Source organism: Protopterus annectens, chromosome 3.part1 (assembly GCF_019279795.1).
Source record: "Protopterus annectens isolate FY-2018-M chromosome 3.part1, PAN1.0, whole genome shotgun sequence".
In the NCBI taxonomy this organism is placed as follows: domain Eukaryota; kingdom Metazoa; phylum Chordata; order Ceratodontiformes; family Protopteridae; genus Protopterus; species Protopterus annectens.
Window position 1 is genome coordinate 1,909,283,227 of NC_056732.1, and position 14,234 is coordinate 1,909,297,460.

General features: G+C 35.4%; 1 protein-coding gene across 2 annotated transcripts in view; it reads left to right on the forward strand.

Moving 5' to 3' along the window:
- Nucleotides 1–14,234, forward strand: part of LOC122798822 (ubiquitin carboxyl-terminal hydrolase 47-like) — an 831,248-nt gene that overhangs the window by 662,703 nt on the left and 154,311 nt on the right. For both annotated transcript variants that reach the window (XM_044067947.1, XM_044067946.1), the window contains exon 8: nucleotides 13,583–13,702. In XM_044067947.1, the coding sequence (XP_043923882.1) occupies nucleotides 13,583–13,702 (120 nt within the window). The remainder of the gene's footprint in view (nucleotides 1–13,582; nucleotides 13,703–14,234) is intronic.

Genomic DNA, 14,234 nt, shown 5'->3' on the forward strand with positions numbered 1-14,234 from the left:
TTCCGAATGGGGCATTGTACTCAATCATTGGTCTGATGAGTGATGAGTATAGGAGACTATGACCTCCCTTGATCTAGATGAGAATCCTTTCATGATAAGGTGGGCAATGTAGAAGGTCTTCCTAACTACTTTAGCTACATGGGTGTCGAATGACAGACTACTATCAACCTGGGTCCCCAGGTCCCTGATAACTTCTTCTGTACTCAGTGGATTGCCACCTATTTGGTAGCTAGGGGTAACCTTGTTTTTCCCGAAGGGTATGACTATGCATCTTTTGGCATTTAACTTTAGGCCATGGCTCTGGCACCAGTTATCCGTTTCTGTGAGACCCTTCTGAAGGATATCTGTGTCAGATGTGTTTTCTACTATGGCGCCCAGTTTGCAGTCATCTGCAAACTTTGTCAGCCATAACCCTCCTGTGTTTGCTTGTACTTCGGAAAAGTAGATGCCAAACAAGAGTGGGCCCAGGACTGAGCCCTGTGGTACACCACTTGTGACAGGCTTTGAGTCTGACATGGCGCCAGCAACTCTGACCCTGTGGGTTCTGTCACTCAGCCAGTTTGCAACCCATCTTGTGATGTATGGGTTAACATTTAAGCTGATGAGTTTTTCAATGATACCCGAGTGGGGTATTGTATCAAAGGCCTTCGCCAGATCGAGGTAGGCTGTATGGACTGCCTTTCCTCATCAATGGCTTTGGTGACTGTTTCAAAAAGTCAACCAAGTTTAGAAGGCATGATCTGCCTTTGACAAAGCCAAACTGGGATGGATCCAAAGTCTGCAAATTCCCTATGTCTTTATTTATGAGGTCCATTATGATCCTCTCCATGGCTTTGCAGATAAGGCTTGTCAAGCTAATGGGCTGGTAATTTCCAGGGTCGGTGGAGGCACCGCCTTTGTGAAGTGGGACCACAGTTGCAGTGCGCCACCCCTGAGTGCATCCAGAGGTAAGACTATGATTAAACAGCTGTCCTAGCTGTGGGTTTAATTCCTCGTTGAGTTCGTGGAGCACACAGCCGGGGACACCATCAGGTCCCATGGATGCTGTGTTTTTTGCTTTGGAGAGAGCAGTTCTCACTTGGGCGTTGGAGATGTTTGGGGGGCTGCAATCGCTTGGTATAGATATCTCTCCTTTTGGGGGGGAGGGGGGGGAGAAGTTTGCACTGAACCTGTCAGCCAGTATGTTGGCAATGTCTGTAGGATCAGTAATCTTCACATCATTTTGAACTAGTTCTGAGCATATCTGGGAGTGTAGCTTCCTTTTGCTCCAAAAAAGCTACTGAATCAGAATTAACACTGGAATCCATCCTTCTGTTAGTGCAAGCCACTTGGAAAGTTTCTTTTGCCATTCAACCATTTTCAAATGTGGGAGGTTCTATACATACTCTCTCTGTGCTGACATCACTGTTCTCACAGGGATTCTGATTTAAAGGGGCAGTACTATGCATATTTGAATTTTTAGAAATCTGTACTGTAGTCATTTTTTCTACATTTTCTGTACTCACAGCTGTTCTTCTTGGCCACAAAAAGACCTCTTTACATTGAAAGTCATTGAGGTCCCTTTGCAATTTTTTAGTTTTAGTATTCTGCAACCTCTTATCATAGCCCTGTATACTGACAGCAAGTTCATCTAATTTACTGCCTAGTACCTCTATAGGAAAATTATTAGTCAGTTGTTCTTGTAGCCTCTTTATCTCATCAGCTAGCTCTTTTTCTTGTGGTTTAAAAAATTCTATAAGCAAATGCGTATAATCATAGCTAAGCTGTAAATTTAAGTTCTGCCATTTTTGAAGTAATTCAGGGTAGGTCTCACCATAAGTAGGCATATTTAATACTCTGAGACCTCTTGGCACTATTTTATATTTTAATGATGCTTCTAGATGAAACCTTTGCCACTGTAGCCTTTTAAAGCTATATAACTTATTCTCCAGATCTCTATACAGTTCAGTGAACTTCTTATGCATATCATAGTCCACTTGTTCTCTTTCATTCACTGGAAAAATAGGGTTTAGCATCAAGGGGTTGGAGTATATATGTAGTAGTCCAACTAGTTGTTCACAATGATTCTTATTGTTGTCATTACCTTCAGCCATGTCCCAGCTTTTAAATACAATCCAAGAAACACGTGAAAGAAAACAAAAGCTGGATAAACACCTGGTATACACCTCAAGCGAAAAAAATGAAAAGACCAATGGTATGACCACAGCTGAAGATAAAAATGGAATAATCCACGTCAGGAAATAAATCACTTGCAGCTTCACAGTAGTGCCCTTTATAAAACCAAAGTTGTAACTGAGATGTAGTAGTCAAGGTAGGAAACGGTTCACTTGCAGTTTCACACCACTTTATTAAACAAGAGTAAGCGCCAGTGATCTAAGTCAGCTGATCGCTTCTTCAGACTCATAAAAACAGTTAAAACATTGGTATTTAAAATATGGTTCAACCAATGAAAACACATATAGAACTATGACATAGACTAATTAAAATTGCATACATCAGTACATTAATTTGCCTTATATTCTGCATAAGATGAAATAAAATATACATATAACAGACACATTTTATGTAATAAACCATATTACTTAATGTTTTAGTGGTCTGGATTTTAAAAAAGGTTTCAAGGAAACAGCATTGTTCAATCCTGGAGACCTACCTGCCTGAAGTAGTAAAATCCATCTTAGAGATATAAGAAATAAAAAAGACACAAGTGCTTTAGCAAAACATGTGGAAGAAGAAGATAGGAAACATATTTTTAATTTCATGGTTTTAGAAATAATAAATAAAAGTAAGAGGGGAGGTGATATAAGGAATAAGGTAGAGGAAGCCGAACAAAGATGGATTTTACTACTTCAGGCAGATAGGTCTCCTGGATTGAACAATGCTGTTTCCTTGAAACCTTTTTTAAAATCCAGACCACTAAAACATTAAGTAATTTAAGATCTCCGTTGCTTTTTAAAGTGTCTCGCTATAATAAATGGGTTTAACATAGCGAGACAACTTTAAAAAAAGCAACGGAGATGCTCCGTTGCTTTTTTTTTAAAAGCTGTCTCGCTATGTTAAACTCGTTTACCATGGCGAGACAGTTTGTAACAAGCAACAGAGATCTTGCATTCTCCATTGCTGTACAAAAAAAAAAAAAAGAGTTATACTAATGGAAAAAGTCCGGGTGACCAGACCTTTTTCCATTACTATAACTCTGATTTACAATGTGCATGCTGACCAATCAGCGTGCACGTTTTGGAATATTAATGGGGGGGGTTGTTGTATAATATAGCAATAACCCACGCCTGGTGGTAATGCTAATTTACCACGGTTGGCGTGGTTTGGTCCCGGCGAAGCCCGAGGACCAAACAAAGCCAACCGTGGGTAATTAGCATTACCCACACCCAGGTGGTTATTGCTATTATACCATGACATTATTTAAGAAAAGAAACTGTTACTTTTCTTAAATAATGGCATAGTATAATGCCTGTTTACTGCCCTCCGCAGATGTCTGGCATCCGCGGCAGTTCTGATGTACTGCGCGCCTGCGCAGTACATCAGAGTTGAACAAAAGCAACGGAGAAAGCAAGATCTCCGTTGCTTTTTAATGTCTATGTTAAATGAGTTTAACATGGCGAGACAGTTTTAAAATAATCAACGGACATCTCCGTTGCTTATTTTAAAACTGTCTCGCTGTGTTAGACTCATTTTGTATTGACAGACACCAAAAAAAGCAACGGAGATCTTGCTTTCTCCGTTGCTTTAACATTGCCTCGCTATGTTAAATGGGTTTAACATGGCGAGAGCTTTAAAATAAGCAACGGAGATCTTCGCTTTTTTTAAAGTTGTCTCGCTATGTTAAACCCATTTAACATAGCGAGACAGTGTTAAACGAAGTTATACTAATGGAAAAAGTCCGGGCGACCGGACCTTTTTCCATTAGTATAACTCGATTTACAACGGGCACGCTGGCCAATCAGCGTGTACGTTTTGGGGGGATCATGGTATAATTGTAAATATTTTATGATTTATCCTCATAGGATTACATATTCCTGGAAACACAACTGAAACGTTCCCAAACTACATGTCCACTTAAATGTAGCTGCTTGATTAAAAAGTATTACTCAGTTTAACATGCTGATTTCACAAGCTGTCTGCACTGTAAAAGTTTCATTTTATATGTTACTTGAAATTGTCAGTCTCTAGAGCACATGAAAAGATACATATTACTTTTTGTAACATGTTATCTTTGCAGTTACCTCACACTCTGTACAAACTCACTTGGTAACTGATAGCTATTCATTTAAAATATCAGTTTAAATATTAAATGTGCCCTTGAAATGCTATTGACATTTTGACAAAATATAATCTGAACTGTAAAATGAATGACTTGAAATAAGTGAAGTAATGCATAGATTTCAAAGACAGTTCTTGACACTACAGTAAAAGTAAAAATATATATTCACAAGGAAGTATTGAAATGTTTTAGTCTTCCAGTTAAAATAGCTTACTGTCAACATTTTGCGATATCAGAAAGTTTGAAGAGCTAGGAAATTACTATTCTTTGTCTTTATAATGATTATTAGACAGATGTTAGACTCTGCTTAACTTAATGAATTGTGACATATGTTTATGAGGAAAAGTGGACTTGATTACTCACATTGGACCACACATTTCTGGAAACTCAACTGAAATGTCTCCAAATTACTTGTGAATTTAAATGAAACTGTCTGATTAATAGGCATAACTTACTTTAACAACATGAATCCATAATCTATCTGCTCTATATATGCTACATTATATATGTCACTTGCATATGACAGGCTCTAGAGCACATGAAAAAATACGTATTATTTTTGCAACATGCTATATTTGCACTAACCATACATTCTAAACTAACTCAATTGGCAACTGACAAGTTATTTATTTGAAACATCAGTCTAAATATTAATTGTGCCCTTGAAATATTGTTGCCATTTTGACAAAACAAAACCTGAATTGAAAAAGGAATGATTTGAAGAAGTAAAGTATTGTACAGATTTCAAAGACAGCTATTGACACTACAATATAAGTAGAAATGTATACATGCAAGGAAAAATTGAAATGCTCTATACTTTTAGTTAAAATAGCTTATTGTTAACTTTTTGATTTATTAGAAAATATAAAGAGCTAGGAGATTATTTCTAATTTGTCTTTATAATGTTTACAAAAGTGATGTTAGTCACTGACTTGTTTAGTGGATTGTGAGTCATGTTTCATTCATTAAGTTAATGGCTCAAACATATGTCATACGATGCCCGACTGAAGAAACTCCAGTTCTATTCAGTCGCATACCGTCTGCTCAGAGGTGATCTGTGCCTGACATACAAGGCCATGTCCAACCCGGAATTAATTGATTGATGAATTTCTTTTATTAGTACTGATTTACAACAAGGGAAAGAAAGGGAAGGGAAATCTCTGTTTTTGGTCAAGAAAGGAGAGGCTTAAGAGTATTCTAACTGCCCCGAGAACTCTCTAAGATGCTCTAAATACTATTTGATTATTACTTACCTAAGGTAAGTCTTGATTACCATATAGGTACCTTCACATTCATTGTAGACCTGATGTGATTACCCATACTGGAAGCAGGAGGTGCCCTATACAGGATGGGAATTGCCAGGGTGATCATAGTTCATTCTTAGACTCTCCTTTGTAAATCTATAAATATGTAAAAGCACTGCACACTAGAATGTAGGATGCCTCTACTCAGAATCAGGATACCACTGAAAAGCCATGTCTTTTCATAAGTGTAAGTTGAAATTGGTGAGCTGAAGATTGGGAAAGTAAAGGAAGACAGTACACCTACAGTAAATACATATATCATTGGTAATCACTCATTGTCTCCTGTAGAGTCCTTTTAGTCAAATTATTTTAGTAATAATCTATTTGTTATTGGCTTATTTAGTGTATGCTCCTCTGTTGCGTTTAATTTATCCAAAATGACATATCTGACATATTTGAGATCTCTTAAGGATAACTAAATACTGGATATTTTCAAAGTCAAATTAATAATTGTTTACACTATTAACATTCCATCCTGATATATAAAATACTATAGAACAATAACAGAATAATATAGAATTTCATATCTCTTTTAAGAAAATTCTCCATATAATAATTTAACACATGGAGCTCATTTGATATTGTTGGTCAAAGGTATGAGTGATAATCCAATAGATCTATCTTTATCTATTGCATTAGGAATGACTTTCCTTCCATGTTTAATGAGAAATTCATATTTACTTGTATTGATACTTTAGAATTAATGTTTTATAGAAGTACTTTGTTAAAGCCTGACCAGAATTTTACCCTACTTGTATTTAAAGAAGAAAGAACATTAAATTACACTCCCAAGTTTACACACATAAAAATACCATTAAATGTTATCAGAGAATATGGTATAACTACTATAATCAAAATAAAAAAAAAAGCGAAAAGTTTCTTCCATCAATAACTTGAAATGGATTTAACATTCTTATCATTAAATACTAATGGCTTAATAATGCAAATAAAAGATCAAACTTACTAAAAAATTAAATCTAAATAAGGCACAAGTAGTATTTCTCCAGGAAATGCATTTTAAGACTAATGATAGCTTTATTTGGAACCCTAAGGATTATACAGTCTTAGCTCAATCCTCCTGCAGAACAAAGACAAAAGAAGTATCAATTCTCTGGAAGAAAAACATAATCACTCCAAAAGTTATTTATAAATATGAAGACAAAGAAGATCTAATAGCATTTGTTATAATTACATTTAATAATAGAATATGGACCTTAAATAATCTGTATTGGTTCCCAGTAATTAGAGCAGGAACGCTTAAAAAAACACCTAGATTTTATTTCCAACAATTATAAAGGAAATCTTATACAGGGAGGAGACTTTAATTGTACCTTAGAAGCTTCTGAAACCACCAAGAAAGCTTTTTGCATAGCAACAATGTCAAAATCCTTAAAAATATGGATTGATTCATTTAATTTAATAGACACTTTTAAAGTAAAAGATGATAAATCCTTATTATTTTCCCATAAAGACCATAGATTTGGAACACAAACCAGAATAGACAAATTATTCGTAATTCAAGATTTACAAACAAAAATCCTCAACTTTTCAATAGTTCCATGCTCCTTCTCAGATCATGACTCCCTGATAATGAAGCTCCAAGTAGAGATTAAACCTTTAATCCTCTCAACTAGAATTCCATCATATATCACAAAAATTAAAGAATTCAGACCCTGGATGTTGTCAGAACTACAATTATTTCTTGAAATTAATAATACAACAGAAATCAGTAGAGTCATGGTTTGAGACTCATTAAAAGCATATTTATTTGGTAAGACCCTTAGCTGGTACAAAAACAAAGCCATAGAGTGGGAATCTGAATCATTAGACTTGCAAACCAGACTCTTGACAGCAAAATCTAAAAAAATCAGAATTGTCCAGAAGTCAAAAAAGAAATAGAGGAATTAAATAAAAAATATAATGAAATTCTAGCACATGAAACTTGTCTAGCCTTGGAAAAATTAAAAATAAACTCATTAGCCACCTCCTCCAGCTATCTACATAACTTATCTACAAAAATTAAAATACAGTCTAAAGCAAATAACATTAGTAGTATATATCATGAAAAGAAAGGGGAAAAAGTATCCAATATAGGAGAAATCATTGAAGCATTTCGGTTCCATTATATGGAACACTTCAAAAAAGAAGATTTAGATACCAACCAAATGAACTTAGATGCAAACTATGAATCTATCCCAGGCCATTGGTAAATAATCCTTGGAAGAAAGTTATATCTTTGTTGGACTCTCTGCAATAATCAATATTGTATCTCTGATAACTGATCTGTTAATTCTATATTTAATAACATACAGTGTATATAACTGAAAGTCAGACTATTGTAAATATTGTATATAGTTGTTTTAAAATGATATTCAAAAATATTATGTACATTTTATTTTAATTGAAAATAAAAAAATATTTGAGAAAAAAAAAGACTTTAATATTAATGCTCCTAGCATTATCAGCCATCAGAGATGCATCAAATGTTGTTCTCTGTGAACTCTTACATTTTTGACCTGGCAAAAATCCTGCCTAGTTTTTGTCAAATATTGTAAAATAACTGCTGCAAAAATTCTCTTCCCTGATCTTGACAAATGCACACCATCCTGCCTGAACACCTGTATACCCAAAACAAGGCTTGGATGCTCTACACATTTCCATTTTTTTAAAAGAGGACATTTTTTCCATGTAGGTATTTACCCCCAAAATATTTTCATTCACAGTGACCTGACTATCCTTTCTTTAGGTGATTTGTGAAAAATACGTCCTAACACCAGCATAAGCTATACTACTAATAGTCAGCGAATCCTTGCTGGTGACATAATTTGTATCAACATGAATAAAAATAGAGCCATACTTCCTTACATTAAGGCATTCCAAGGCTTGTCTCATGTCTTCTATTTTTGCTCCTGGCAAGCATAACAGTATTTGATGTTCATTATCATCTCTGCCAATATAAGTATCAGTTCCTCTAATAATTGAGTCTCCAATTACAAGAATATCTTTGCTGACCAGCTCTGAAGAATCTTCAGTTTCTAATATCTGCTCTATCAGTTGTTACGAAGGACCGATCTTCATCACTATTAGTTTTATTAATCCTACTGTTTTCATTGTGCATTAAATTCTCATCCAGCTGGTATTGTAAATCCACAGCTTGAGCCATGTAGTCAGCATCTGTTTCTTTTCTTTTCTTTTTTCTTACAAGTAATGTTCTTCTATCCTTCCACATTCAGTTTTGATTTCTTCCTTTTCACTTGCCCCTTGCCTCTTTTTCTACCTTCTTCGTTAGAAAGATGATGCCTTTTTTGTAGACTGAAGGTTTTGTGATAGAAAACATCATTATTCCCTGCAAATGTGTGTTGCATAAAGCAGTGTCCTTTTTACTATGTATTCTCTTTCCTTTACAGTCATTAATCAGTTTATTTTTTTCCTTGTTATTTGTTGTGGACTTCTTTCTTACTTTCTTTTTTGTTCCCTTCTAAACAAACTGGATCCTCAGATTGCTCATACTTGCATCCAGAAATCCAAAGTTGTCAGGGGCATTGTCTTGTTTCATAGGGGTTGAATGATCCTTACAGAAAATAGATGCATCATTTCCTAAATTTGTTCTATTTGTTCTATGTCTAACATTATTTATTTCATCAGTCCAGTCAATATATGAAACAACAGTTCTCCAAGCTATGCCAATTGCACAAGTGCAATCCTCATCATTAAGTCTAGATTTACTTCTAACAATGGTCAGCAAATCATCCAACTTTTGACACGAGGAACACAGATCACCAGTGTTATCAGCTGTTACCTTTAAATATGCATAGCATTTATTACACTGTACAAGATAATTCTGCATTAGCAAATTGTTAATTGCATATTCATTTAACAAATCCATATTCAGCTTCAAATGAATAAAATATTGCAAAAGAAAAGAATAATCAATATCAGTAACCACAAAATTCAAAGAGAACTTAAATCAACTTCTATGACAAAAAATCACACAAGCAATGTACAACTAAATAATAAAGTACAGCAAAATTGTTCTGACCATAAGAGTACAAACAAGCAAGACAAAAGTTGGAATTTCTTTATTTCGCCTGCAGTAGCTTCTGTTCACTATTGCTTGCAGTTGCACTACTTTTTAAAAGTAAAGATAAATAAATGACAAACCAAAATAGGTTTGTTTAGCTATGTTCAGGAAATATATACTGGTGAAGGAGCTGGAAACTGAAGTGAAGTATCATACGCCTTCAATAAACAAGTGGAAGAAATTGTAAACTAAATACTGATCACCATTTGTAGGTTATTATTTGCATTATTTGTATCAAACCACTAGAATGGCAGCTGGCCAGATCCAGAAAACACAAACATGTAGTGAGGTTGTCCTGCAACTACCTGGTCAAAACCTCTGTCGGGAAGAGTTCCATCTCTGCAAGACTTTGTGGAGGATGGAGATGTGAAGTCTGAATCCATCATTTTCAAGACTGTAAATGTTGAAGAAACATCAAGGAGATATAGCCAAAACATATCTGTTGCTTGTCAAGATGGTAAGTCTAGGAACAAATGCTGGACACCAAATTCAGATTAAAGAAGGATGTCACCTATATAGGGTTTATATTACATGATCGAAGTTTCTAAACTTCGAATCTGATATGGTCGACACCATATGTTTGAAGTCTTGAAACATCGAAAATTTAATAAAAGCACAAGAACCTACACAAATAAACCATTTAAACACTCTAATCAGGGGGGGAGGCAAGTGTCCTGCACCCCCCACATGCCCCCATTACTTAAATATACCAACTCCGAGATCGCAGTTCAGTGCAGAAAAGGGAAATCTTCCCTTTCCGTGCTGTACGGAGATCTCCGTTAAAAGATTAGAAGTTTCAAGACTTTAATCATATGGTGTCAACCATATCAGATTTTAAGTTTTGGAACTTCGATCTTCTAATGTAGACCCTATTTATATAGTATGGGGTGTCTTAATTTGTCCATTAAGTTACAAGACATCAGAAAGGCTGCAGCTTCAGATGCAGGAGTCCCCAAAAGATTCATCCAGATATAAAAGGAATTAGGTGAGGCATTGGAAAATGAGTATTAGATTGTCCCATATACCTTCCAGTGCAACATATGGTGACTCCACAGGTGGAGGTAGGACATTACCTAAGCTGTTCTCAGAAAGAAAGGAGAAATGTTGATCTTAACTTTGAAGCAGAAAGAATACTTTGAGGAGCTCCTAAGAGACAATGCTAGAAAGAACTATTTATTTTATTTTATTTTATTTTACATTTGTTAACCGGGGGTGTCTGACTGAGCCGAAAAGGCCCTTTTTCAGCAGAGGCCCGGGGAGAAAAGCTCCACAAAGAAAAATTACAGACAAATTTTGTTATTTAGACATAATCAGTATACACACAAATTACAAGAGACATGTTTTTACAGTGGTATGCAGCACAAACAGTTACAGTGGAGAGAACAATCAAAAAAATATTAATTTTAAAAATAAAGGTAAGTAATAGATTTGTGGTGTACGGCTGAACTTTGGAATGTAGGTAGAATACATACATAGTACACAGGTACAGTACATACATTGTAGATTAGCCAGTGTTTGTGAGTAAGATTGAAAAACTATTATCAATTGCTCTAGATTTAGTATGTATATGTTATCCGCTTTCACTAGCCTGGGAGCAATCATGGCACTGCCAACTTTGCTTGAGATGTTGCCTGATGAGGTCTTTAAAGGAGGCTTTAGATGATGTGTTTTGAATGCTAGTAGGGACAGAGTTCCATTTTTTAGCCACCAAACTACTATATAGTGCATCTCCAAAGCTATTGTAGCTGTTGGTGACTTCTAGTAGTAGTTTGCTTGATGATCTAAGAGGCCTTTTGGCTGAGTGATGTTGTACTAGGTTTTTGAGGGCAGGACACTTATTGGGGAGGTAATAGATAGAATGACAGAGGCAGAGCTGATTGTAGGTTAGGATTAGAACCTTTTCTGTAGATGAGGTCAGTGCTGTAATTAAGCAGTACCATTGTGTTAAGCCTGTTGTCATTGATGTTATTCAGTTGGAAATGCTGAAGGCACCATATATTATTCAGATGTCATGCATAACATGCTTTCTGTATTTTGCTAAGAAGGGTGGAAGTCTCTCTCTGGGCTGGCAAAGCAAGTTGTTATCTCTCTTTTTTTCAAAAGACAAATAAAATATTTTGCTTGAAATACAGAGGCATCATGCCCCTTTGTCTCCCTGAGAAGGCCTATGGCAGTGTGCTGGAAGGGAAATTTTATCCAGTAGTTGAACCTCTGTTTCAGTAAGAGCAATGCAGATTTCATCTGGAACTGTGATTAATTCTTTATCATTGAACAAATATTGGTGAGGTTAAGGAACTTTGTCAGTGTTGTTTATATATGGTTTGCAGATCTGGAGAAACTATATAAGTGCATACTACAGTGTATCTTGACAGAGGTGGTACAACAACATGGTAACCATTGCTATTGTGAGAGCTATATGGTCATTGTATTTGAAGGTTGAGAGCTGTACACACATTGTCTACTTTAACCTGAGGGCCCTTAAAGTATGTGTAGGAGTCTGCCAACGCTGCACTTTTTCTTCCCATCCTATTTGTGATTTTTAGCAGATAAAATATCAATCAGACACAAAAGATGGATTATATATAATCTGTGAAATTACTTTTGCATCTTTATGATGTGCAGTTGGTATTATATTCTTATTTTTAAGTGACTGTAATCTCTAATGTACACTCAAGTGATTCCCTGCTAAATGTGAAACAGCTAGTGACAATCAGCACCCTCAAATCAGAGGTTATTTTTATCTCTTAAAAAATATAAACTTACTCTCTTCGTGTAATGAGATGGGAACTGGTATTTGAAGTATCTTGGTGTACTGTTTGTGAGAGAAAGCACACCTTGCTGAAAAAGTCATCTGTGGATGGAAGCAGAGATAGCAATAGTTCAGATGTTGAGTCAGATGGTGTTGGTGAATTAGGAACTAAGTCTTAGGATGAAACTCCTAGTTTGCTACATAATGCACAACTCCATCCACACTTATGATCATTTGATTTGGTCAGTGAATGAAAAAAATGACACTACAGATACTACTGGTAGAAGGGAGCTTGTTTTTATGGCAGCTGAGCTCTGTTTCCTTGACAGAGTGGGGAGTCTGCAGTCTAGAAAGTTCTTGGACTACAGTCACTGCTCCTCTGGGTTAAAACAAGTGCTTGGATTACTGTGGGCATTTTGTGAATATGAGTTTTTCCCATCCGGTATATTCTATGAAAGGAGTGCTAGTCATGGTCGACTAATAGGACCCTCAGCGCACACCTAGGACATGCCAGAATGTGTCTAACTCTCAGCTTGCCTGGGAATGCTTGGAAATCATGAGCATGAATTGGAGACCATTGCTGGGAAATGGGATGTCACATCTGCCCTGCACGGCTTGCTTCCACTGTAACCCTCACCAGGAAGAGGTTTGTAAAATGGATGGCTGGATGGATGAATGAATGGGCAGACAAATGGATGAATGGACAACATTAAAAAGAAGTAAAGGACTGTAATATCCTGTTTCTTTTACACAGCAGCAAATACTAATCTTACACTGCAAATCTGAATAATCAAGAGCTAATATGCCACCAAAAAAGCTTTGAATCCTATTATGAAGATCTAAATATGGGGACATATTCAGATTTATTTTGTAAAGAGTATAAAATGTTAACATAAGTCTATTAAATTTTATCTAAGTTTGCTGCATATGAATGTGTGCAATGCTGTGCATTCTAAACATATGTTAAATATTTAAATGTTTTATAACTATACACAGTGTTAGTGCTGATATAATACACAAATGTACATTTTATATATATATATATATATATATATATATATATATATATATACACATACATACATATATTTTTTTGCTTTTCTGATTTTTCCAAAACCTTGCTGACATGCTTCTATAAATAAATTTAATTATCTTTTTTTTTTACCTAGCAATATTACTTTGAAACCTTACCAAATATTTTGGTCCTTCAGCTGAAGAAATGTGGTTCATTTACCACTTTTGAAGACATTTCAATCCCTTCATCACTGCACTTTTCAAAGACAGACAGTGTGAGTATAATATGCTTATTTTCCTGACTTTACTGGTGAAGTGGGATTTTAGCCATAAATATTGTTCATTGTCTCAAATGACTCAAAACAATTGAATTTCCTGTATGATGGAATTTGTTTAGACTATTCACAGGTTTGTTATGAGATGGAATAGCAAATTATCTTGCAGTTGTTTGTGTTCTGAGTGAATGCAAAACCATCTGTATGTTTTTTCTCTAAGCTGTAATAACTCTGTGACTATGAGTAATTAAAGACTCTAATGATTATTGTATGTGCTTGTGTTTTGTTTCATAACCACATAAGTCGAAAATGATATTTACAGATAACTATTGACCAGTTATATGAAAAAAAAGCTTGATAGAAACAACAGCAGTAATCCGATTACCAGGGGCATTAGTGTTCCATTTTTTTGGAAAGAAAGCAAAAAAATCTGAAATCTAGACTGTGTAAGTGTTGGAAAGACACATGATGCTCATGAAATTTGGCATCTTATTACAGAACACTCATTCAGTTTCAGTTACATTTCTTCCCA